This window comes from Myotis nattereri (genome assembly GCF_964212035.1).
Source record: "Myotis nattereri genome assembly, chromosome: 16".
Lineage (NCBI taxonomy): Eukaryota > Metazoa > Chordata > Mammalia > Chiroptera > Vespertilionidae > Myotis > Myotis nattereri.
The window spans coordinates 6,820,002-6,846,207 of record NC_138091.1 but is presented as its reverse complement, the minus strand read 5'-3'; the positions used below and the strand labels follow the sequence as shown (position 1 = coordinate 6,846,207).

General features: G+C 47.8%; 1 protein-coding gene across 1 annotated transcript; it reads left to right on the top strand.

Moving 5' to 3' along the window:
- Positions 1-533: 533 nt before the first annotated feature.
- LOC308532602 (phosphofurin acidic cluster sorting protein 2-like) lies at positions 534-13,060 on the top strand (the record flags this gene model as incomplete). Its single annotated transcript, XM_081110116.1, has 7 exons — positions 534-555; positions 764-875; positions 9,406-10,914; positions 11,089-11,607; positions 11,722-11,883; positions 12,211-12,460; positions 12,821-13,060. 7 exons carry the CDS (start codon positions 534-536, stop codon positions 13,058-13,060), a joined length of 2,814 nt encoding a protein of 937 aa, XP_080966242.1.
- Between the last annotated feature and the right edge of the window lie 13,146 nt (positions 13,061-26,206).

Sequence of the window (26,206 nt, the reverse complement as noted above, 5' to 3'; positions counted from 1 at the left end):
ACCAGATCATTGAAGTGATATGGCTATGAAATTAATCATTGCCTCTGCAAACTACTGTATTCAGGCTTTGTTAACACAGTACAACCTAGCACTAGCATATGTGTGTGTGCGTGCACACAATCTCTCTCTCTCTCTCTCTCTCTCTCTCTCTCTCTCTCTCTCTCTCTCACACACACACACACACACACACACACACATTAAATGACTCTGGGTGGTATTAAAAGAACATCAGACACCAAGGAGGTGACAATAGGAAGAAAAAGAGGTTGTAGGCACTTTTTCCTTGTGGCATTCCTCCTCCTACTTTATAGCTACTACCTTCATGAGCGTGAATATCGCTAAGAAGCACATGCTGCAATAATCCATTCTGCAGGCAGAGAAGAGACAGGATCTAACAGGCACAATGACTTATCCAGGATCAAGAAGAGGTAAGAATGAGGGGTTGAGTCTGAGCCCTGGTCTGTCTCTTCAAACCTAGTACCCTGGCTGCAGCTAAACCTTGTGGAGAGGGTGTGTTCGTGTCACTGTGTACAATGTTGGTATTCCATGGAGAAGGTAGGTGAGCAGTCAGCAGCCCACAGGACTATCTATAGCTGTTATTAGGTGAGGGGAGTCAGGGAGGCAATTCCAGGAAGTGAGGTCACTTCCTAATAGAACTTGGAACCCCCGTAACCAGGCACCCACTTTCTAGCAACTGCCCAACTGCCACTCACTTGGCAAGAGACAGTTGACAGTTCAACATGTTCTCTTGTTGTGTTCCCAGTTGTGGGGGCTCTGGTTCCCGGAGACCCTGCAGGGAGCGTTGTTCCAGACTCTGTAGACGGTTCACCACTCGTGCCCGACATCTCTGGCCGTTTTCAAGAAGATCCCCTCAGGTAAGTGAAGGTGGCCTGGGTCAGACCCATTCACGCCAGGCCAGCCTCCTCTGTGGGCCATCCCTGTGCAGCCCACATCCCCCCTCTTCATGTGGTGGATAGGGGGTCCTGCAGGGAGAACCGCGGGAGTGTTTGGAGCAGTGGATAACCTCGAGGTCCTGCTGTGATCACACCCCAGGGTAGGGCAGGCAGGTGGAGATGGGGCTCTAGAGGGGTCCCTTATCTATGCCAATGGGAGTCCTAGGCCCTCAGGCTGTCATGCCTTTTCCTTGCCAGTAGAGGTCTCAGCAGATCACATTCTGTGTGTCTGGAGTGGAAAGTCACAAGTTTTAGAGAACCAGCAAAACAGGGCTCTGAGGTTTTCCCCTGGTGACTGGAAACTGTCTGTATAGAGCTCTGCACAGGAGAGCGGACCGGAGCCGACAGATGGGGTCTTCAATTCCACGCCCTTGCAGGCGGCACAGACACCTGAGATATCCTCAAGCCTGAAGCACCGCCGCAGGGTGAGTGTAGGTGCCCAACTGACCCAAACTCCAGGACCCCAGGGAGTCAGCAGGACTCAGGTTCCAGAAGGCACCCTGCTACTCCCCTGAGATCCCTCCTAGTGTCCAGTTCCCAAAGGAATCTGGGTCCTCGTCTCCTCTATGTCAGGAGCTGGGGCCTCCCAGGGCTGCACATTGTATGGGGACCGCGACTGCTTATCACAGAGATCCACGTCTTTTTTCTGTGGGACCTGGACTTAAAACCTTCCATTGCCATGACGACGGTGCCACACTAAACATGCCACATGTCCTGACATCCAAATCTTGCCCCCCCAGGAAAAGCCTCTGTGTGCTCATCACACATTGGGGTGTTCTGTCAGAAATCGCACGGGTGACACTGTTAATACAAGCATGTGCTGTTTGTCCTCTGCTAAGACAATGACCTAAGATACTAATGTGCTTCATATTCCTCACCTGCAATTCTACTTTTCCTGCCAAGAACCTTTTCTCTTATTAATGTGAAAAACTTTCAGACCTCTGAAAAATGTGTGTGTGTTTATTTGATCCAAAATGTCAACAATTGTGAGCGAGAAAAATCTCAATGGGATGAGAAAATGCTCCTGAGAATGACAATTTTGCACCTCATTTTATACAATACAAGCAAAAGTGCAGACTTATGTGGGTTGCTTGAAATCCATGGGTGATAGATTAGGGAGACAGGAGAAAGCAAATTGGAGACACTTCTGTGATTGGAAAAAGGGTAAAATGATAGGCACATATTTCTTTTACAATGGTGGACGTAGGATAGTTTCAAGTCAACAATGAACTCAATAGCAACGAAGGGATCTCTGATCTCCGCAGAGCACAGAACAGTGCCTGAGAATGAGGTGTCCAAAATAAGGAAAATCAAATGATATGTTATCATAGAGGCAAAAAGGCAGTACACACACTCAGTTAAGGTAAAGATTGGTCTTTGTCAGGGAAGATGCCACACAAGGATCTGACGACCCATCATGAGCTCCTGTTAGTGTTTTAATTTCAGACCATCCTTTGTAGTTACTTCAGGTCTCTGAGTTTGCAAGGCTGCCTTGCAGGACTTCCCTGAGCTAGTCAGGTCAGCATGGGGCCCCTTTTTCATTCACACATCCTCCTTTTATTCAGAAATCAATACAAATTATGCATTGATGATGAGTGTTAGTGTTATGTCTTCCTGAACAATGGACCATTCGGGATAAGGTAAGACTATAACCTTAAATGGCATTCAAAGTGGAATTTTTATTATTAATCAAAATAAAAAGGCAGGTGCATGGGAGGCATGAGATCCTATGTGTTCTTGTTAAAAAATATTCTGTATCAATTTTATATTTTGAGCTAACATGAGCAGAGTCCGTTTGCTGCTTGTCTTAAGTTTTGGTATTTTGTATCTAGTATAACATTTACATACCAGGAACAAAAGCAAAAACATTAAAGCAGGAACACTGCTTAGGAATAGAAAATGTCTACTACTAGACAAGAAAGTGACTAAGGAAAATAAGCATCCCAGCCAACCAAAAACCCTTTGCATGTATTTTCATAATTGCTTATTAAGCTAATTATATGTTTTCTTCTTCATCCACTGTTCCTTGTACTTATGCTATGTTTGACCTGAAGAATTAAGACTCTCTACTGTTTCCTTTCCATACTGATCATTAGAATGTACTTGTCTAGTAGGTGGGAAAACTTAGCAGATATCAAAATTCAACTACTCATAAGTAATAAGGTGTGTAATAAAAATATAAAAATCAGTTGGTGTACATATAATCAATAACAGTTAGGAGATAGAAGAAGAAGGTTTGAGCAGCAGTAATCTGTCAGCATCCAGGCCTTGTTGACTTCTTGGGAAAGCTGTCAGCCCCCACGGCCAGTGGTTTCTCATCCTTGACAAGTCTTCAGTCTCCTTGGTGGATGGAGGGCAGTGTCAGTGACAGATATCCATTTATGGTTAGGCCTCTCATAAGGTAACATCCTTTTTAACACATTGGAGAGAGTCTTTAATTAATGTGTTTCAATAAACAAAATCTCCAGGTTGTAGGTTTTGGTCCTTGAAGTCTTTGTCTCTTGGGATTACTGTGAAATGAATGCCACTAATGTATCATTGCCTCCAACCTTCCTAGTGAGTCATGGATAGTAATGTAGAATTTCTGCTTTTCAGTTTTCCTTATATTTGAAAAACAAAATGATTTAAAAATCAGCAGTATTTTAAACAGAGTCATAACAATAATAACTATCTTCTCTTCATTTAGTTCCCTACCCATTTTGTTGTTTATCCTGGTTATTTGCTAGTATTTTCGTGAATTCACTCATTCCTTAGAGATCTATACTTCTGCATTCAGTTCAGAGATGTGACCTGTGTAGAAACCTGTTACTTAGAGTAAGTCAAGCCCTGACCAGTTTGGCTCAGTGGGTGGAGCTTAGACCTGAGGATTCAAGGGTCCCAGGTTCAATTCAGTTCAAGGGCATATACATTGGTTGCAGGCACATTTCCAGTAGGGATTGTGCCAGAGGCAGCTGATCGATGTTTTTCTCTCATCAATAAAATATATGAAAAGAATAAAAAAATAGAGTAAGTCAAGAGTCCTTTTCATGAATTTTTCTAAAGATGTAACATATTTGAAAATGCAGTAAAGTAAAACAATATCTATGAACGACAAAACAAAGTGGTATGGTTATAGTTTTGATTGCAATGCAATTGATGAAAAACTGCCTTTTTGGTAAAATATAACATTTCAAGGCAATAATTTTTGGATAACAACAATTACTGTAAATTTACAGAGAACGATATGAAAATATATAAGTATATGTATATATTTGGATTCAATACATAATTTCAATATAAAAGGAACAGAAAGCATGTAAGATTTTAAAACATTGTCCATGGCTTCTTGTATTGAGAATTGGATATAATTCATCAACTTCCAATGTTTGTGCCACAAATACCCAGAGTCGAACTGCCAGACACCCTCACAGGGAACCATCCTCTTGGCTGGCCTGGTGTCGCTGACACCAAGACCACTGTTACAACAGAGTGTTTCCTATTTGAAATTTTCTTGAATCTTTGTACATTCCTTCCTAGGGCAGGTTGAAATCTTTAGAACATCCATTTTAATAAAAATATAGGTACACAAATAGCACAGTTATTTATATTTTTAATTTTTTAAAGCTTCTCAGGTAATTTCAAGCATATTAAGTAGTCCTAAATTAGTCAAAAACGTTTCTCTAATAAGGAGAGAGAATAAATCCTTGAGGTACTCCAGTGCCCATTGGAATTGACTCAACGTCATCTCCTGTTTTAAAAGTATCTTACAATAGAAACTTTGGGAAGGTTGCAAATATACTTGTGCAAAAGATTATACCATGGACTTTTTGTAAATCTACGTAAAGCAAACACAGACTTAGGGTAAATAACTCTAAAAGATATTAATCATACTTGCAAGCAGTTGTAATATTAAGTATTTTGTCCAGACTACAGAATTCTCCTTAATTTACATAAGCATTTAATCTTTGTAGGCCAATAAAAGATTATATCCTAGTAATGTCATATGGAGGCTGACAATTCACCACACATAACACACAGATGAACACATATCACACAAAAACTATACACACAATTTGAATTATTTTTTTGGTAGAGAAATAAAAGAATATTTTTATATAAAACTTTCACAAAATTGTATAGCCTATACCCCCTTTTACAAACCTTTCCTCACCTTTTACAAACCTTCTTACCCATTCAGAAATAACTATCCTTAGAGAAACTTACATGTGACCTTTTCCCTCAAATATGACTCTCCATACCTCAAGCCTTCTATTGTCATAACTGTATAATTTCTTCCAACTTAACCGGAACTTTTAACTGTTAGGAGCATTAATTTCCAGTCATAAGCACACAAGTGAACAAACAGCATTCCTTAGATTGACGTTGATGAACATATTTTAATCAAACTCTTACTTTGAAAAAACACACCTTCAGCAAAGCAAAAAACATTACATCAACAGCTCCAAATCCATTTTACAGACCTTCTGCAATTAAAAGACCCCCAAAAGCAGTGAACTTCAGACTTGTCTAGCAATCAGTGTGTCAGTATTCACGTTATTTCAAAATGTGTAGACATTTAATAGCTTTCATTAAAACTTACTAAGTTAGAAATATATAGTGGAAAAAGCTAAAGAGATTTGTGTAGGTGGGTAAGGTATTGTTTTTTCTATTGGGATAAGTCATATCTTCCAGAGATCTGTATTTTTAAAAATGGCCTAGACAAGACGTCTTGGTGAACTCAGGTATTTTCACTTCAAGGGTTCTGGGACTTTGGTTGCATGAAGCCAATTATCTGTAAGACTCCAAAATGAATAGGGGAGGTTTGGGGAAGGGAGAAGGACTTTGTGGGCTTTGAATTGTTTCTGGAGCAAAACCTATGGCACCTTGAAAACTTCATTTGTAAAACAAGGATAGTCATTTTCAATACCTCAGGAACTGGGTTGCCCCCCCGACAAATGTTAGCAAGGGATTGACAAATGCATTCACCCATTTTTGGATGGTTTCTTTCTATTTGGGAATATTTTTCTAGTTTCCAGAAAGCTCACAACTCTGAGAGGTATAAAGACTTTTAGGTATATGAAACCGCCGTCTGTCTCCCCTGGGAATGGCAACACAGGTCCCAGGTACGAGATAGTCTTAAAGTTAATGGTGCCAAAGCCTCTCTATTACCCACTTTATATTGCAACCAGGTAATTGGTGTAACAAAAGCAGATTGGCTTCTTGTTTGAGGCACTCAGGGTCAAGTTACTCCCCTTGGTGAACATGTACCCCAAAAGAGAATTCTCACTTCACTATGGGCTGGTCCCCCATCTTTAGGCAGACATATGAGCAAGCCTAGTGTTAGAGGCATGTTTGCAGGTCTCTGGGCTGTTTGGGGCCATTCTGAGTAGGGTGGGTACCCTGTTCAGCCATCTCTCAGGGTCTTGTGGAAGATAATACTGAAGAAGAGATGATTAGCAAACATTCGGTCAGTCTCAAGCTTAGTTTCCCCCTCGAAGGTTCCTTTAAAATCATTACTTTCCCTTTTGGTTCAGTATCTGGTTCATTTATTCTAAGTATATATGTTACTATTCTGGAGAAAGCATATGTCAGCATCACTGATTTCATTAAACAGTAAAAAAAAAAACACTCACTAAAGAGGGGAATTGGGGAAGATTTGATAAGCAAACCATATATATTCTCATAACATTCCCTAGTTGGAAGGAAACAGGTTTTGATTAAAAAACAGACATTTGTAGGAAAGCTTTATTCCGATGGTGAAAGCAATTAATTGGTTGTGGTTAAAAAGAAATAAAATAGCCTCAATATATACAGGGTACTTAGTGGCTTCTCCTCCTCCCCCTTTTTTAAAATCTATTTTTTATTGATTTCAGAGAGGAAGGGAAAGGGAGAGAGAGATAGAAACATCAATGATGAGAGAGAATCTCCAATTGGCTGCCTTCTGCACGCCCCCTAATGGGGATCAAGCCTGCAACCTGGGCATGTGCTCTTGACCAGAATCAAACCTGGGACCCTTCAGTCTGCAGGCAACACTCTATCTCCTTAGCCAAACTGTATAGGGCAATGGATTCCCTTTTAATGATCATTTAAAATTCTCCCAAAGTATCAGTGGGAAGGAAAAACAAGCTTGGAGCAGCCCTAGGCATGTTTCTGTTTGTATCCTTTTTCTAAATCCTGTTTCAGTTTCCTATATCCCTAAAGTGTGGAGGCTTCTCTATACGAGATTTCTACAAACCTTATTTAGTAATTCTCTTGCTTTTGCTCCCAGAAACCAGGAGTATATTAATTGCAATAGGATAAAATAGCCAGGATTACATGTTCCATCAGTTAAATTTCTCTGTGAACCAATCAGGTCCATAGAGAAAATGGAGGATGATTGCTGATTCCTCTCTGGCTGAGAGCAGCTTTTCTCCAAAGGGAGTTGGCAGAATTCCTAATCTCATTTTCCCTTAAGTCAGTAGGGAGGGGCAGTGGAGGGGACAGAATGGGAAGAAAGAAGGGAAGGGAAGGAACACATCTAGACAAGGAAGCTCAGAGAGCAAAAGATATAGGGGACGTGCTATAGAAGGGGGAGGATGGGGTGTTAGCATGTATTAGCTTCAGGAGAGTTGGAAGATAATCTCTGAAATTTCTTGTTCATTTATTTTTTAAAGAGAATTTGCCTGTGCTTCTCCTGAGAAGTTTCTAATTTCCAAATCAAGATGTGCATCCTATGCACTCAATCAGTTCAATTTTCAGGCCGCCATTGTTATAGTTATTTGTTTCTTTTGTTTTATTTTGCCTGTGAAAAATTAATTTAGGCACCCAAAGAAAACTGTATATTGGCCATTACTCAGTTGATATTTTGTAGTTAAATCTTCCTACATTTACCCTTCTGTAAAGCACTTGCAAGTCAAGGCTTCCTATCAGGAATATTAATGAGGGCTGGGGCCTGGGAGTTCCCAGCCATGGAGGCACAACTTCCCATGTTAATTATAGGTGTGCTTGTTGCTGTTGTTTTTATTGTTTGGTATCTTCAGAGTCTCAGCACAGTTTCTAGGAGTGTTATGTAGTGGGTTAAAATTTGTTGCTTTATGGGTTGAGCTGCAAGTTGCTCACTCCCCTAGAGTCTCATTCAACCTTCTTATGTGCCTCAGTTTCTCTCCTTGCTGACTAAACAACCAGAAGGGCTACCAGCAGAGGTGGACTAAACCTCATTAGTGCTCCCCCTGAAGAGCCAGTTAGTTTAATTGCAGTTGTGTGGGAATTTCCTTATGGGGCTCCTGCATGTCATGAGGAATGACCTCTGTCACATCCGCAAAGATCCTCAGTTGTCTAAGAACATCTGAGATTCATGCAGGAAGGAGGATGTGCCCCTGTATCTTCTGAGCTGAACAAGATCAGCTCTCACTTAAACAGCTAAGGTGTTTGCCCAGACTCTCAAAAGGCAAATCCTATAGAAAAGCCAGGGGGGAAAACCAGTCCCATTTTCCCTCCTGTCTCTCCATAGCCTGGGATCTATGAACTGTTAACTTTTGTTCCGCCAAGAGTATTACAAAATATGGCTCCAATAAAGTCAGCAACACAAGCAAGGGAAGGTCCTGAATCCAACAGACAAGAGTCACAGGTTCACCGGCAGGCAGGGAACTGGTGCGTCAATGGACCCTTTGCTGGATGCCAGCACCGGGTGTAGGTCTGCAGGGTGGTGCTGGGTGAGATTTTCTGGGATCCTGCTGTATTGTGCCAAGTAAATGTCCATGTCAGAAGCATTCAAAACTGTGAACAATTGTTGAGATTTTATCTGAGCCAAATGGTCATTTGCCTTGAATCAAAACCTCAATGGATTGAAATAATGCTCTGGAGAATGGCACTTGTCACCTTTTTTTAGATATTACGGTCAGAAGTGGCGATGTATGTGAGTTGCATGAAATCCATTGGTGATAGATTGGATGAAAAGTGAAATGACAGACACATACTTCTTTCCCATAGGGGGATATAGGACAGAACAGCCAACAATGAACTCAATAACAATGAGGGGATTTGTGGTCTCCACAGAGCAAAGAGTATCCAAAAAAAAGGAAAATTCCTTTGACATTCCAAAGCTATGTTCTTGTAGATTCCAAAAGACAGTAGACAGTCTCAGTTAAGGTAAATAATGACCTTTTTTGCAGAAGATTCCAACCTAGGACCCAGCGACCCACCGTAAACAGCTTTTAGTTAAAACGTTTTAATTTCAAAGCATCTTTGTGATAACTTTAGGTCTCTGAGGTTAAAAGACCATCACCCAGGCCTTCCCTGACCTAATCACAGATTAGCGAGTGGCCGCTTTTTGTGTGGCCACACTCTCCTTTGATTCACTCATGCCCCACTTCATGCACCAATCATGTCCCTCCTCTGTCCCACCACAGGAGAAAAAACCACCAACCCTGAGTAGGAAAAGGTCCAGTAGGGTGCCAGCAGCTGCAGCTTCCTCACGAACTGTGGGCCTGGCCAGCACGTCCACGGTGCTCAAAACACTGGTGCCCCAGAACCTGTTCGCCACCTGGGAGGTGGACTGCTCCAGCCCCAGCTGCGTGCCCAGGTGGTGTAGTCTCACTGTAACGAAGCTAGTGATCTTCAAGAAGCTGGCCAAGGACCTCAACTCCGTGGTAATTTCCGTGAGGATGCGGGACTCCAAGGGCATCCTGAGGTCCCAAGAGATTGTGCTGCCCCGCAGTAGACCAGTGCACACCAACCTGGCACTCACCTTCTCCCTGCAGTACAACCACTTCCTCAAGGGAGAAGGTAACAAGCTCCTGATCATGCTGGAGCAGAGGAAGTGCTCTAAGAACAGAAACGTCCTGGGCTACAAGACACTGGCCTCTGGCGCCATCCACATGGCTGACGTCATGCAGCGAAACCCCAGGTGTGGCCAGATGGTGAGCCTCTTTCGCAGCATCAAGGAATCCTCCACTGCGGTGGCCGAGATCTGGATCTCCTCCCTGTGCAGTGAGCCCATCGAACACGAGGATAGTGCCATGCAGGTCAGCCCTAAGGCCAAGGCGGCAGGGAACTACGAGGGGCAGGATGAGCTGCAGGCCAGCGGCAGGGGAAAGCACAGACAGGACCTGCATAAGGATGCCTTGGAGAAGGGGGAACCAAAGAAGCAGCGGCCATCCATAGGAGGAAACCTGAAGCTGAAAGTCCTGGCGCTGTTTCACAGGTCCAAAGTGTCAGAGAGGGACCTTCGGTCTGACATGATGGGGAAACGCAGGAAAAGTGACCCATACCTGGAGGATGATGAGAGCGTCCTCAGCACCCCCAGGCCCAAGCTCAGGCCATACTTGGATGGCCTGTCAGACTCCAGTTTGCAGACGGAGATGTGGGGCAGCCACAGTGACAGGACCCAAACAGAGCCTCTGAGTCTGCCCCACATGCACGAGAATTCGTGGGCCCTGGGAGGCAAGCAGCCAAGTGAGACGGACAATGGATTTGTGGCCCACAGCACACCCACCAGCAAGGTGGACAACATCCAGATCTCTCTGTCCATGCCGCCCATCGACCAGGAGGACAGCGCCAGGCAAGCCAGTCCCGAGCCTGAGTCCTCGGACAACTACTCTGAGTGCATGTGTGAGAGCTTCTTCTCGCAGCGGGAGGCCAGCTACCACACCGCTGACCAGGAGGAGGGTGACTGTGATGAGGGGACTCTCATATTCACAAGGAGCACCCTGACCACGCAACAGAACTACCACCAGAAAGTCCTGTTATGGCTGCGCACAGTCCAAGGTTTGGAGGAGGTCCTGGACCCTGAGCAGGACCATGGGGAACATGTCCCGGAGGTGGAGGAGGACCTGGACCTCCTGTATGACATGCTGCCGAACCCCAGTGACAGTGGCACAGACACTGAGGACAATGGCAGCGTCCTCAGCACCACCATACCTAAGCTTCAGCCATACTTTGAGGGGCTGTCTAGCCGCCCAGGCATGAAGGACAATCACAGTGTCCTCAGCAGCCCCAGTCCCAAGCTCAGGCCATACATGGAAGGCCTGTCAGACTCCAGCTTGCCGATGGAGATGCGGGGCCTCCACAGCACCAGGATCCAAAAGGAGCCTCTGAGTCTGGCCCACCCGCCTGAGAACGCGAGGGCCCCGGGAGGCAAGCAGACAAGCCACAGTGACTCCCAACTTGTGGCCTACAGCACACCCACCACTAAGATTCGAATGGCCTCCCTGTCCCGCCAGCCTATCGATCAGGAGGCCACTGCCATGCCGGCCAGCACTAAGGCCCAAACCTCGCATAACCACCTCGCCAGCACATCTGAGAGCTGCTTCTTTGAGCAGCCGGCCAGTCACAATGCCGTCCACAGGCAGTCCCAGGAGAATAACTTGGACCAAGGGAATCTCATAGTAAGAAGGAGGTGCATGAACAGGCAACACAATTACCACCAGGAAGCCATGGCATCTATGCTCAGGGCCCAAGTGTCAGAGAAGGTCATATCCTCAGAACAGGCCCTTGTGAGGCATGTCCCCAAAGTGGAGAAGGCTCTGCACCGTCGGTATGATATTGTGCTGAGCTCTAGTGACAGTAGCCTAGACACGGAGGACGATATCAGTGTCCCCAGCACCCCAAAGCCCAAACTCAGGCGATACTTTGACAGCATGTCAAGCGATAGTAGCTCTGACTCAGTGGCCCACACAATTCGCTCCCCTGGGAAGCAGCTGGCACAGCTGGAGGACAACCGGGAGGCAGGGTCCTCCGCCCAGCATTGGTTCACCAAGAAGCTGCCATCCATAGTGCGCTTCACCAAGTCTCTGGTCCTGCCCTCCAGCAGGTCCAAGAGGAAGCAGGCTGGCCACCGGGGCTGCGGCACAGCCCTGAATGAGTGGGTCAACAGAATGGGCAACGAGAGCCCATACCCACAGAGCCAGTGGCAGATCCCCAGGAAGCCCATCCGTGACCAGCTCCACAACATCCTCATTTGCCAGGACAAGATGCCCGAGAACATCATCCTGGTCAACACCTGCGCCTGGCAGGGCCAGTTACTTTCGGACATCCTGCAGGGGCACTCGCTGCCCGTGGTGTGCACTTGCTCCACAGATGACGTCCAGGAGGCCTTCAGCATCATCATCTCACACATGCAGAGATACTGCAACTGCGATTCCCAGGCCCTGACGCCTGTGAAGATGGCGGTGGCAGGGGCACAGCCCTACTTCAACGCTGTGCTGCGGGTCTTCGTGAGGCAGCTGTCCCAGCAGCCACCCCAATGGCTAGACTACATGCGCTTCCTGGTCATCCCGCTGGGTCCCCACCCCTTGGCCAGCTACCTGGGCTCCATGGACTGCCGCTACAACAACTTCTTCCAGGACCTGTACTGGCGGGACATGTTCAACAACCTGGAGTCTGAGAACACCTTGCAGGACACACAGGACGTTGTGTCGAGAATCTCTGAGTACGTTGCAGGGGCCAACTGTGTCTACCTGCTGCCCATTGCTGAGGCCATTCTCATGTCTAAGCAGCAGCGCCCCAATGAAAAGTCCACACAGCTCATCCCCTTTGTGGGGGCAGTGAAGGTTGGAAGAGTGGAACCATCTGCAGCCATGTCAGGAGGCTCAGATGATGTAGTCACCTCATGCTCCGGTGAGCTTCTGTCCCCTACCGGGAAGGCCTCACCCAACACACTCTCCCCCGCATCAGTGAGTGGGAGCCTGTCCTCCACCAGTCAGAGTGTCCATGCACAGATGATGGAGCTGCAGGTGGATTACTGGACAGCAGCCCAGCCAATAGATACGAAGAGAGTCACAGAGAAGAAACAGCTGCCTACCACCAAAAACACACTCAAGTGCTTGTTCCAGTCTGTCCAGGTCAGCAGGCTGCCCCGCAGTGGTGAGGGCACAGCAACACCTGCCTTGTCCATGGCTGTGGTCACCAAGGAGAGAAAAAAGAAGGCGCCCAAGAAAACCACGGACGAGAATGTGGAGTCCCAAAGCCAGTGCATCCAGGGCATTGGTCGCCTGGTTTGCAGGGCCAAGCACCAGCAGAGCATGCTGCCGGTCGTCATCGATGGCGTCGAGTGGAATGACGTGGCGTTTTTCCAGTTGTCAGCCCAGTGGTCCTCCCACGTCAAGCACTTCCCCATCTGCATCTTCGGACACAACAATCCCACCTTCTAGCCCTGCCCCTTCCCCTGCCCTTCACTCTGCCTTGGCCAAGACCAGAAGGACCCAGCTGCTTTTCTGTGAACAGTTCAGTTTTCTATAGACACAGACCCTGGGAACGCAAAGAGAATGTGCTCACAGCCTGGAACCTAAGGGGGTTGCCCCTCCCTGGGAGCTCCGCAATGCTCTGTTCAGTAACCAGAACGCTGTGGCGGGTGGGACTCAGCAGGGCAGTGTTGAGCTGGAGCATCATGGAAGATGTGTTTTGGCCTCCGGATGCCCAACATTCTCAGTGAGAAGGGTTCTGGCCTTGAAGACCTGCCCTTCCAGGAAGCCAGGACTCTGCTTCCCTGGGAGACAGCTCCAACCTGTGCCCAGACTCAGAGGTTGGCAGCCAGAGGTCAAGGGCTAGCCTCTGATGGCAGTATTCTGAGCAGAACTTGGAGTCCAGTCAGCCCAGCCCTGGGGAAACAGCTGCCGGACAGCCAACTGGTCTAGCACCACCTACTCAGGGTTACCAGTGAACTCCAGCCTCACAGGCAGAAAGAGAAAAGACCTGTATGGTGCGCATCGCCCTAGCACACTGGCTAGACAAAGTGGTCGATTACTTGAGGAGGGAACCCACCTTCGTTCCTGTTACTACAGAACATTTGTTACCACCCAGCAGCTGTGGAACCAGTTATTTACCAGGTGAGCCCCTCCCCCTCCAGAGCACATGCTCACCAGGCCACCTGTTGGCTGTTTGCCTTCAGGTCACTGCAACTCTCTGAGTGTTTGTTCCTCTGATACCTCCGAGAAGCAGGGAGCAGGCTCATAGGGTTATTGTAGGGACTCGCTGGGTTCCTCCCTGGTAAGTGTTCTCTGGTAGCCTAGGCAGTGGAGAAGTCTGCTGCAGGGGCTGTGATTGAACCAACTGGTCATTTTCTGTTTCTGTTGAAGAAGCCACTGCCAAATTGTGATTCTCTTTGGGGCCTTGGGTTTAGCTCTTTTCTAATATTCCAAAGAGATTGGAGATACTATTAGGGGGTCTCTGTCCCAGGTGAATCCAGATTAGAGATGCCAGGGGTGAGCAGTGGGGCCCAGGCTCACTCAGCAATCTGAGGTGGGGCTGGTTTGGGCTCATTCAATCAGCACGTATATTAGAAGCCCTGCCTGGTACAGAAATGTTTCTAGGCACTGACCATAACCCAGTGCTCAGAGCAGACCCCAAGCCTGCACTCCAGAGCTTCCTTCTGGGAGGGAGCGATTCAGTCCCACTAGGCTGCACAGGCTCATAGTGTCCACAGAACACCTGATGTGACGTCCTCCTGGCCTCCTCTCCCTATGGCTGCATCTTCGCGCATTGTGAAGAGGATGGTAAACCTCTGTTCAGCAGAAAACGTGAGTCAGTTTTGGATCCGATCCATGAGGGGAGTATGGAGACTGTGAATTCAAGGTGTTGGCAAAACCATGGATCCCACTCATGGTGGGATTTCTGCAAGAGGCAGAGGTCGGAGGGCTTCCCTAGAAAAAAGGACATGAGTCAGACAGCTGTGCAAGTGGATATGGGTGGTGTGGGTGAGTGGGAAGGTCAGTGGACAGACAGCCCCTCAGACAATTCATAGCCTTCCACTCCTAATTCTAGCCCAGTCTGCACCCCTATCCCGGGACCTTGCTCCCTAATCTGGTAGAACCTCCGCAGTGGCAGCTTGGGGTACCCCACCCTGTGGGAGTTGAGTTTCAGTGGGAGGCAAAGAACCACACAGGACAGCTAGTGAATGAGGCAGCATGTAGGTGCAGGAGCCAAAGTTTGAGGTGATAGGAAGGCCCTGGGGTTTGTTTGTTTGCTCACTGGTCAGTATTCCTGAAGCACCTGCTCAGTGCCAATGAGTGACATGAACTGGGTGGACACCAGGCCTCTCAGTCCTAATGGGAGGGAACAGGGACACTGCGAGAGCATGTCAGGTTCCCCTGAAGAAGGGGACAGGTGGTTCCCTCATTGATCCCGAGCTGTCAGGTAGGAGGGCTTCATGCCAACCATTCCTGGGTGACCAGGCCCATCTCTGCCAGGACTGCCAGACTGAAGGTGGACAAGGAGAAGGTCTGGCTTCCGGATGGGCAGGAGCAGCAGGCATAGGACCCCAGGCTCTCTGAGTGGTGCTGTGGGAGGGCCGTGTGGAAGGGAAAGGCAGGCCTCACATTCTGCTGCTCACCTATCTCTCTCCCCAGGGCCATCTCCTGCATCCTGAGCATCTGGCTGGACCAGCACCTTCCGAATTTCCCAGCCTGATGATGCTGTTGGCTTCCATAGAGCTCAACTTGCAGTCTCCTACCTGCCAAACAAGGCCCAGTGCCTCAGCGGGAGCACCTGAGCCCACTGAGGCCGAGACAGGAGGAGGAGGAGGCCTCTGGGGGTGGTGTGGGTGAGTGTGCCTTTGGAAGGCACACAAAAGGCAGTGAGGGTGGTAACATGTCCTCTTCTTGCATCGACAGAACCAGCTCCAGAAGAACACCAGGAAAACCCACAAGGGCAACGCCACCCTAGTGGCCTCTCCAGAGCCAGAGCCGGATCCAGGCCCAGCTTTCACTGAACTTCAAGAGGCAGAAGAACCACCTGCAGCATTTGAGCAACTCACCCCAGCATCTGTGCGGCCTGTGGTGCTAGATCCCAGGCCAGAGCGCGTGTCAGCAGCGATAGCAGAGAGGGCACCCTCCTAACCCCATTTAGACACAGTGTTAAATGTGTAATATTCTTGTTACATATGTTTATAATTTTACAATATTTAATGACATACAGTGTACCGTAGAGAAAATATACTGAAGTACTAAACAGAAAGTTAATTTAGAGTCTATAAAATTTAACCCTAAAAACCCTCAAAGCTTTGAGCAAGTCTGTTTTTCTGGACCCTGACCCACCCAGAGAGAACTGCCCTCACCTTCTCCACCTGCCCTCCCTGGAGCCAGGACTCTGCTTCCCAGGGAGCTGGATCCACCCTGTGCCCAGACACAGTGCTGAGCTCCCAGTGGGGGCATCCTAAGCCCAACATGGACGCCTGTCAGCTCACCCCTGGGCCTCCATGTTGTCCCCAACACCACTCACTCAGGCTTCCAAATAAGCTTGACCTTCACAGGGCAAAAAAAAAAAAAAAAAAAAAAAATTAAAAATTAAAATGGACATGTAAGGTGTAGACCTCCCAGGAAGAGTTAATGGAAAAACTGGTCAAATACTTGGTGCCCAGCTTACTGGGCAGCGTCCCCACCTTGGTCTGCACCCACAGTTCTGTGTTAATACAGAACTTTTGGGACTCACCAACGTGTGTGGGACCAACCATGGACCAGGTGAGCCCTGCCCCTCCACAGCACAGTGGTCACTCAGCCACCTGCTTGCTGTGAGTCTCCAGATCCCTGCATGTCCCTGAGTGTTTGTTTCTCTGAACATGGGGAGAGCCTAGGCCCAGCTTCATAGGGTTATTGTAGGGACTTGGGGCGGCGGGAGGGGGGTTCCTCCCAGGAAAAGGCCCGCTGGAAGCCTGGACTCTGGAGAGCTGTGCTGGTGGAGCTGTGGTTGTTCCAATTGGCCATTTTCTCTTCTTTTAAAGAAACTTGTGCCTTATTTGTGATTCTCCTCAGGACTTAGGCTAAGCTATTTTCCCTTTTGATAAAGACGTTGGAGATTCCATTAGGGGTCTCTGTCCAGGGTGAAGCCAGATCAGAATTCCCAGGGGTGAGCAGGGGGACCCCAGGCTCAGCCAGCCTTCTGAGATGGGGCTGGTTTGGGCTCATTCATTCAGCAAAGGCCCTGACCACAGGACTGCACTCCAGTGCTTCCTTCTAGTCAGGAGTGATTTCAGTCACACTGGGCTGCACAGCCAGGTAGCATCCACAGTACAGCCCATATGACTTCTTCCTCAAAGTATCGCTGATCTACACGTACTGTGAAGCAGAAAGTGGATCTCTAGACCAGCAGAAAAAGTGAATGGGCTTTGGATCAGAGCCTTAAGGGGAGTATGGGGACTGTGAGTTGGAGAAGCTGGCAACACCCTGTATCTCATGCCTTGTGAGATTTCTGCCAGAGGGCAGAGGTCTGAGGGCTTCTGCTAGAAAAAAAGGGAGGGAGTCAGAGAGCTGTGCGTGTGGATTGGGTGGTGTGGGTGAGTGGGGATCAGGCTGGCCCACACAGAAAAGAGCTCCCAGAGGCTGAGCTTAGGCAGAAGCACAGAGCCACTCAGGTCATTGCCCAGGGCCTGCAGTCTAGAGGGCTTCCTGGAGTGGGGCCTTGAACTGGGACTTCCGTGATGGAGATGGGAGGTTTCTTCCTTGTAAGGCACACAAAAGGCAGTCATGGTGGTAACATGTTCTCTTCCTGGATCTACAGAAGCAGCTCCAGAGCAAGATGAAGAAACACCTAAAGCGGCAACGCCTACTCTCTTGCCCTCTCCAGAGCCAGAGCCGGCTCCAGGCACAGCCGTCACTGAACTTCCAGATGTGGACCCACCTGCAGCTTGTGAGCAACGCACCTCAGCTCCTTTGGAACCTGTGGTCTTAGATCCTGGGCCGCAGCGTGTGTCAGCTGCCACAACAGAGAGGGCTCCCTCCCTCATTTATATGAAGTTTTAAAATATTTGTGTTCATCATACATATCTTTAACTTTATGTATTTTTTCATACTATTCAGTAACATTCAGTCTAATTAAAGAAAATGTAATGAAATACTCAAATATAAATTTAATTTAGTTTCCATAAAATTTAACTCTACAATCCTTCAGAGACTTGAGCAAGTCTGTTTCTTCTGGGCCTGCGTCGTGTTACTATGAGTCATAGTTTGGGAAGAATGAGTCTCTCAGGAGCCATCTGCTCTAAGGATGTGATGTTCTTGAGGCCCAAGACAATGGGACTTTGGGGGAAATTGACCCACCAGCATTGGGGCAGGGACCCTTGATGTCAGGGCTGCAAACCCACATTTTGTTTGACTTCATCTCCCACCAGCACATGGACAAAGCCTGGCCTTAAGCGCCCCCTGGAGTCCACGTTGCAGAATGCTGTAGGGTTTAACCAGCAGAGAGCAGTTCCTGAACCCTTACTGACACCTGCACCTGGACAGAAAGTCCACCCTGCCCCACGGGCACTGAACAGCTTTCTGAGCATCTCCTCTGTGGGCCCACAGCACTGAAGAGGGGACAGGGAATGTCCCAGGGCCCGGGGTTCACACTCATCTCCTCCACAGGCACCGCTTCGAAATTTCCTCTGGGGTTAGAGCCTCTGTCTGTCTGCCCTCAGACCCTAGGCTCTGGTTCAGATGGGCTTTTGCCTGAGGCTCTTCTGACTCTCCAGAGCCCAGCAGCCATTCTTTCTCACGCCCCAAGGCTGAACAAGGTTGTGGAGACAGCCTGGCTTCTCCTTTTCCATCAATCCTCCTCAGTGCTCTGAACCATCCTGGTGAGGATGGCCTAGCAGCCTTGTACAGCACCCCGCCATGGCACAAGCTACACTGACTCAGGACAAATGGGCGCTCACTGGGGACCACACCCAGGGTTCCTGCTCTCAAGGAGATCAGCCCTGTTGGTTGACACAGGGAGAAAGGAAATCTGAATGGAGTCTGATGAGACCTCCCACTGACCCCTGAGGACCATAAGCCCTGAGAACGTGAGCCCATCGCGGGGGCACTGCACAGGCTCTCTTTAGGATGTGATTTCTAAACCAGAAAGATGAATAAGTACTTGTCTACCCTCTTCATCCTGATTTTACAATGGCAGCCAATGAAGGCTTGTGAAATTAAAGGAGGTCTGGAAATCAGGGGCAGGTCTCCCTAAGAGGTCCATGGTGATGACAGTGCACTTGCATGCACTTGGAGTGGGCCTGGAGGGGCAGCCGCCTGCCTTGCCTGTAGTGTCTCTGCAGTAGACCAATTCCAGCATGCCATAATTTTAAGAGGTTCATCAAAAGGTTGATGAAACTTGGGGTCTCAACAGGGTTGAGTCACACATGTTGGGAATGGCTAAAGGCATTTCCCCAAACCTGAATAGGAAACTGACTATGGCTGCCAGACAGCTAAAAGGCATCTTAATCTACATTTTATTGCCTCCTACTGGCCAAACACCTGAACAGCCTTAGGCTATTCCCCAAACTGACAATGCCTCTGTACCCTTTGAAACCTTACCTTTTGAAGTGTATTATCTCCACCTTGCCTTAGGACAAATTGTGTTAATAAAAGCAAGGGGCCTAGACAAGGAGGTACTCTTCAGTCCCTTTAGCTGAAGGTCCTCTGACCCCCAATGCCTTTCAAAATTATAACTCGTCTCCGGACTCTTTATCAGTCTCCGGATTTCTATGTCATCTGTGCACAGCCTTTTCCAGATTCTTGAACCCTTCTTGATGCTGGGCCATGAACCCTGGCACGTCTCCTTACCTTGGAAGCTCAGAACTGTGGTCTCAACAGGTGCTGTTTCTTCTTTCGAATTACACTTTTCAGTTTGGCTCTACTTTGCAGGTCCTTTCCTAAGTTTCACAGCCATCATCCAAACTGGAGGCAGAGGGTGTGAGAAATGAGGGGCAGGGGGCTGGAGGCAATTGGGAGGAAAAAGAGGGAGATAGAAGGGGAGGGCCAGGGCCTGGTATGGGACCACTGTGCTAGTGATCTATTGCTGACAGTTACCGCACATTAGAGACTTAACCAACACACACTTATTAGCTCACACATCTGTGACAAGGAATCCTGCATGGCTCAGCTGGGACTACTGTGGTCTCACCTGTGGCAGGATCTCTGTCACTGAGGGTCTGAGCTCACTTGGGGGAGGGGGTGGTCTTTGGGATACAGTTTGGATGGAAGGCCTGACTTCCTCTCTCTCTGTTGGTCTCATTCAGTGCTGGGCCACATGGGTTTCTCCAGATAGCAACTCATAGCACAGAGGCTTATTCCTCAATAGAGAGAGAGAGAGAGAGAGAGAGAGAGAGAGAGAGAGAGAGAGAGAAGATCAGAGTAAGCAAGTGGATAAGCATCAATTTTTATTTATTTTATTTATTTTTTTTTTTATTTCTTAAAGTATTACAAAGGGTGTTATATATGTGTCCATTATTTTCCCCCTGCCCTAGACAGTCCCCTAGCCTCCCCTATCCCCCAGTGTCTTATGTCCATTGGTTATGCTTATATGCATGCATACAAGTCCTTTGGTTGATCTCTTACCCCCCTACCTTCTGCCCCCCAACCCTCCCCGGCCTTCCCGCTGCAGTTTGATAATCTGTTTGAGGCAGCTCTTTCTCTGTGTCTATTATTGTTCAAAAGTTTATAATGGTCTTTATTATCCATGAATGAGTGAGATCATGTGGCATTTTTCCCTCACTGACTGGCATATTTCACTTAGCATAATGCTCTCCAGTTCCGTCCATGCCGTTGCAAATGGTAAGAGTTCCTTCCTTTTTAGAGCAGCATAGTATTCCATCGTGTAGATGTACCAGTTTTCTAATCCATTCATCTATTGATGGGCACTTAGGTTGTTTCCAGATCTTAGCTATGGTGAATTATGCTGCTATGAACATAGGGGTGCATATATCCTTTCTGATTGGTGTTTCTGGTTTCTTGGGATATATTCCTAGAAGTGGGATCACAGGGTCAAATGGGAGTTCCATTTTCAGTTTTTTGAGGAAACTCCATACTGTCTTCCATAGTGGCTGCACCAGTCTGCATTCCCACCAGCAATGCACAAGTGTTCCTTTTTCTCTGCATCCTCTCCAGCACTTGTCGTTTTTTGATTTGTTGATGATAGGCAGTCTGACAGGTATAGAAAAACTTTTCAGGTTGGGAATAAATCAACTATAGAACTTGTATGCATATCTGCATAACTCAGGGACTCAGATAATGGGTGGTGAAGCCCTGGGGTGGGGGGTAGGGATCAGCTAGAAGTCGTCAATGGGGTAAAAAGGGGACATATGTAACCCTTTCAACAATCAAGATTAAAAAAATAAAATGGATTTGCTTTAAAATTCTTAAGTTCTTTTTTCTTTTTTTTTAAATTGACGAGACAGTGAGAGAGAACCAAAAGTGTGTGGGAGAAGTATCAATAGGTTGCCTCCTGTATGCACCCAGACTGGGAATCAAACCCACAACCTAGATGTGGGCCCTGACCAGGAACCGAACACGAAGAGCAATCCTTCAGTGCACAGGACGATGCTCAACCACTCTGTCTGTCCCAGGCACCGGCTTTGAGAACCAAATCATGGATTTCGTGTTGGATCCCTTTGCCGTCTTCTATGGAGTCACTAAGAACAGCCACATTGAAAGGGAGGGCACACATTCACACCACACGAGGAAGGTGTAGTCCATGGGGAGTTACTGAGGAGGGAGCCAGTGACTCGAGAGGTCCATGCCTTGCCCCGGATCACAGACGGTCAGAATGCAAAGACTGAGATAAACCCAGTTGTGTCCTCCAAGAGGGGGTCCTAGGTGCCCGCAGCTTTGCTCAGGGGCTCTGGAAAAGGCTGTGCCTCTGGAATCGTGTGCTGACATGGAGATGGCACAGGGGAGACTGTGAGCACTTGGCAGCCTAGACAGTATTTTTCTGAAAAGGAGCCCAGATCTGGAATCACAAAGGTGCACCTCTGTCCACAACCCACCTGCAGTGGAGAAAGCCAGGCCCCCTTATGCTCAGCTCATGCTTACGTAGTTGTGGATCACACCCTCATTAGATAATTGAGAAATTGAAGCCCTTGTTCAGGCAGGGATTGGCCAGGGTACATGACATTCAGAGTGCAAACTTCAGGAATGTTCACACCTTCCAGGCCAAGGCTCCCACCTCCCCACAGAGTTGGTCTGGACATTAGAAATCCTGACATACTGGGCAGCTTCAGCCTGATCCTCCCTTTGTGGGGGCTGATTTGTTCTGGAGTCCAGAAAGGGAGCACTATCATGTGCACATACACACACACACACTCACACACACACACATTCACTCTAGATGTGATGACATTGGGGGGGATTAGAAAAAAAAGCAGACACAGAGGAGGTGACAACAGGAAGGAAAAAGAGGTTGGAGGCACTACCTACATGTGACAGTCCTCCTCCTACTTTATAGCTCCTCCCACACAGTAGCCTGAACAGCCATAAGAAGCACTTGCTCCATTACCCATTGTGCAGGCAGGACAGAGACGGGCCCTGACAGGCACAATGACTGATCCAGGATCAAGAAAAGGTAAGAATGAGGGATTGAGTCTGCACCCAGGGAGGTTTCCTCAAGTCTGGGACCCTGACTGCACCCAGAGCTTCTAGGTGGCTGGGTAGAGGGGTGTGCTGGTGCCACTGTGTACAGAGAAGGTGTTTCATGCAGAAGAGGTGTCTGCAGACAGCAGCCCACAGGACTACTTGCATAGCTGTCATGAGATAAAGGGACTCAGGGAAGACAATACCAGGTATGAGGTCACTATCCAATATAACTTAAAACCCCCGTAACCAGGCACCCACATGAAGCCCAACAGGCAGCTCACTTGCCAGGAGGCTTTTGCCAGTGCAACATGTTCTCTTACTGTGTTCCCGGTGATTGGTGCTCTTGCTTCCGGAGTCCTCGCAGTGAGAGCTTTTTCAGACGGTGCAGACATTGGTTCAACCCTCATCCCTGACGTATGTGTCCACTTCCTAGAATTTGGCCACAGGTAACACAAGGTGGCCGGGGTCAGACCCATTCAGGACAGGCCACCTCTGTGTGCCATCCCTGCGCAACCCACATCCCCTCCCCTTCATGTGTTGGGGAAGAGGGACCTGAAGGGAGAACTCTGGGGCAGGGACAGCTTTCGCGGGCAGTGGATCACCTAGAGGTCCTGCTGTGATTACCCACTAAGGCAGGGCAGGCAGGTGGAGATGGGCTTCCAGAGGGGTCCCTTATTGATGCCAATGGGAATCCTAGCCCTCAGGCTGTCACACCTTTTCCTTCTGCAGTGGAGATCTCAGCAGACCACACTATGTGTGTGTGTGTCTGCAGTGGAGGATTACAGGGGTAGAGAACCAGCAAAACAGGGCTCTGAGGCTTTCCTCCTTGTGACTGGGAACTGTCTTTCCAGAGCTCCTCACAGGAGAACTGAGAGGACCTGAAAGATGGGATCCTCACCTCCATGCCTCTGCAGGAGGCATAGGTGCCCCATATATCTTCCAGCGTGCTGTACTCCTGCAGGGTGAGTGCAGGTGCTGAGGTGACCCAGACTCCAGGATCCCATGTAGTCAAGGGTAGCCCTGGGTTCCAGTCACTGCCCTGCCACTCTCCTAGGTCCCTTCTAGAGTCCAATTTCCAAAGGAATCTGGGGCCTGTATCCTCCGCACAACCCACTCTCACTGTCCAGCCCCCTTCAGATGAGATGCAAAGTCACTGCCCACAAAGTTTTAGGAATATCAGAAGCGAGACCTTGCTCCATTTCACGTCATGCTCAGTCAAGGGTATTTTTGTATTTTTTTTTTACAGACTTTCCTGTTTTAATGCCCATGTCCCAGTGTTCATGTTGGCCTGACAATCATTATAAACCTTCTCCCACTCTTACACATCATCATGATTAATTGGGATGCTTTTCCCAAAAGGACGTGGGGCTGAAGATACCAAGTCTGTTGCTTTGACATTTGCTTCCCAGAGGACCACATCCCCATGGTCCCTCCAGGTCAGGAGCCGGGGCCAACCTGGGCTGCACTACTTACCAAGGGGGGACCTGTTATCAGGGCTGGCGATCCAGCTGTTCACTGCTGTGGGACCTGGATGTGACCCCCTCCTATTGTCATGTCAGTGGTGCTGCCCTGAACAACCCACTTGTCCTCATATCCAGACTCTCCCACCCCAGGACAAGCCTATGTGTTCCCATCTTAGAATGGGATGTTCTGTCAGAAATCCCAGGGTGACCTTGGTAACACAGGGAGCTGTTGTCCATTCTCTACTAAGAAAAGACTAAGATACCACTGTGTCTCATCATAACTCACCCCCAAGTCTATCCTGCCTGCCGAGAACCTTTTCTCTTGTCCATCTAGAAAACATGGAAACCTGTGCAGAATTTTTCTGAGTTTACTGAGCCAAAATGTAGGCAATTGCAGTGAAGCAAAATCTCAATGGAATGAGATAATTATGCTCCGGAGAATGGAGCTTTGCACCTCATTTTAAACATTACAATCAAAAGTGGAGACTTGTGTGGTTTCATGAAATTCATTGTTGATAGATGAGGGAAGCAGGAGAAAGCACAGCAGGGAAATCTCTGGGCCTGGAAAAATGGTAAAATGATAGACATGCACTTCTTTAACTTAGGTGTGTATAGGTCAGTAAACAGTCAACAATGAACTCAATAACAGTGAGGGGATGTGTGGTCTCTGCAGAGAGAAGAACAGTGCCCGTGCTCCGAGTGTCTCAATAAAATGAAAATTACTTTGACATTACAAAAATATGTCGTAATAGATGTAAAAAGACAATAGACAGGGAAAAATCAAGATGGCGGCATAGGTTAACACTAGAAATTGCTGCCTCGCACTACCAATTCACAAATACAACTAAAAGACAAAACGAACATCATCCAGAACCACAGGAAGGCTGCTGAGTGGAAATTCTACAACTAGAAGGAAAGAGAAAAGCACACTAAGACTCAGAGGAGGTGCGGAGGTAAAGTGCAGAGGTACGGAGGTGCACATGGAAAGGGCTGCCAACTAAGGACATGGTTGTCTTTTTTAATCGGGAGGGAGGCACAATCTCCCTACAGCCCTGACTCCAGTTCCAGGTGAGTCTCTGGGGACCCAGACTCACACAGGAGAAACTGTACTGTCTGGCATTAGTCGGAACTCGAGGGCGGCTTTCAATCAGAGGCGCTTGCAGTGATTACTGGGACACTGAGAAGCGGGGCCTCTTATGGCAGGACTGAGGAGAAGCCAAAGCTGCTTGCTCTGCCTGTGGATCCTGAAACCCGCCCCACCCAAGCTGTGCAAAGAGGCTTTTGTATATGAAAGGCCTGGCCCTTTGCAATCTAAAATTACCTAAAAAACTGCAGCTGGGTCAGAGAAAGCCAGAATACCCAAAAGAAGGCCCAAGGCCCCCAGTGACTTGCATTGCTTCACAGCTGGGCTCCTGCTGGACAGCCTCAGGCAGAGGCTAAATTAGCAGCTCCTTAGAGATCCAAGAGCCATTGTACCCAGTGGTCAGAGTGGGACCATCCAGATTACAACTCCTCAGATCCATAAGGGACACACTCAGGGAACAGACTCAGTGAGCACCAAAGCCCAACTGAAGCAAGTCTTGCCCTATAAGGGTGTCTTCAACACAGAAGTTCTCCCACTGCAGACACAGCTCATTCTCACAGCCAATTGGCCTGGAGGTCAATTCCTCCCAGTGATACCTACAACAACCAAGGCTTAACTCCAACAACACTGTGTACAAAGCCCACAAAGGGGTGCACCAAGAGTGTCCACCTCCGGTAATTGGGGAGGCTGAGCCACTGTGCCCTATAGGATAGCTAGCACAGAAAGAACACTCTATCAACACAGGAAAGCATAAAAATGAAGAGACAAAGAAACAGGTCACAAATGACAGAAATGGAGGAAAGCAAATTACTGGATATAGAGGTCAAAACCCAACTTATACGGTTTTTCAAGAATTTTCTAGAAACTTCCAATAAATTTAGTAAGACCCTCAGTAAGTCTAGTGAGACCACCGATAAACTTAGTGAGACCCTCAAGAAATCTAGTGAGACCCTCGAGGTTATGAAAAAGGACCACCTAGAAATTAAACATACACTGACTGAAATAAAGAACATTATACAGAGTTCTAACAGCAGACTAGAGGATAGCAAGAATCAAGTCACAGATTTGAAATACGAAGAAGCAAAAAACACCCAACCGGAAAAGCAAAAAGAAAAAAGAATCCAAAAATATGAAGATAGTGTAAGGAGCCTCTAGGACAACTTCTAGCGTACCAACATACGAATTATAGGGGTGCCAGAAGAAGAGAGAGAGCAAGATATTGAAAACCTATTTGAAGAAATAATGACAGAAAACGTCCCCTCCCTGGTGAAAGAAATAGACTTACAAGTCCAGGAAGCACAGAGAACCCCAAACAAAAGGAATCCAAAGAGGACCACACCAAGACACATCATCATTAAAATGACAAGAGCAAAAGACAAAGAGAGAATCATAAAGCAGCAAGAGAAAACAAGTCAGTTACCTACAAGGGAGTACCCATACAAC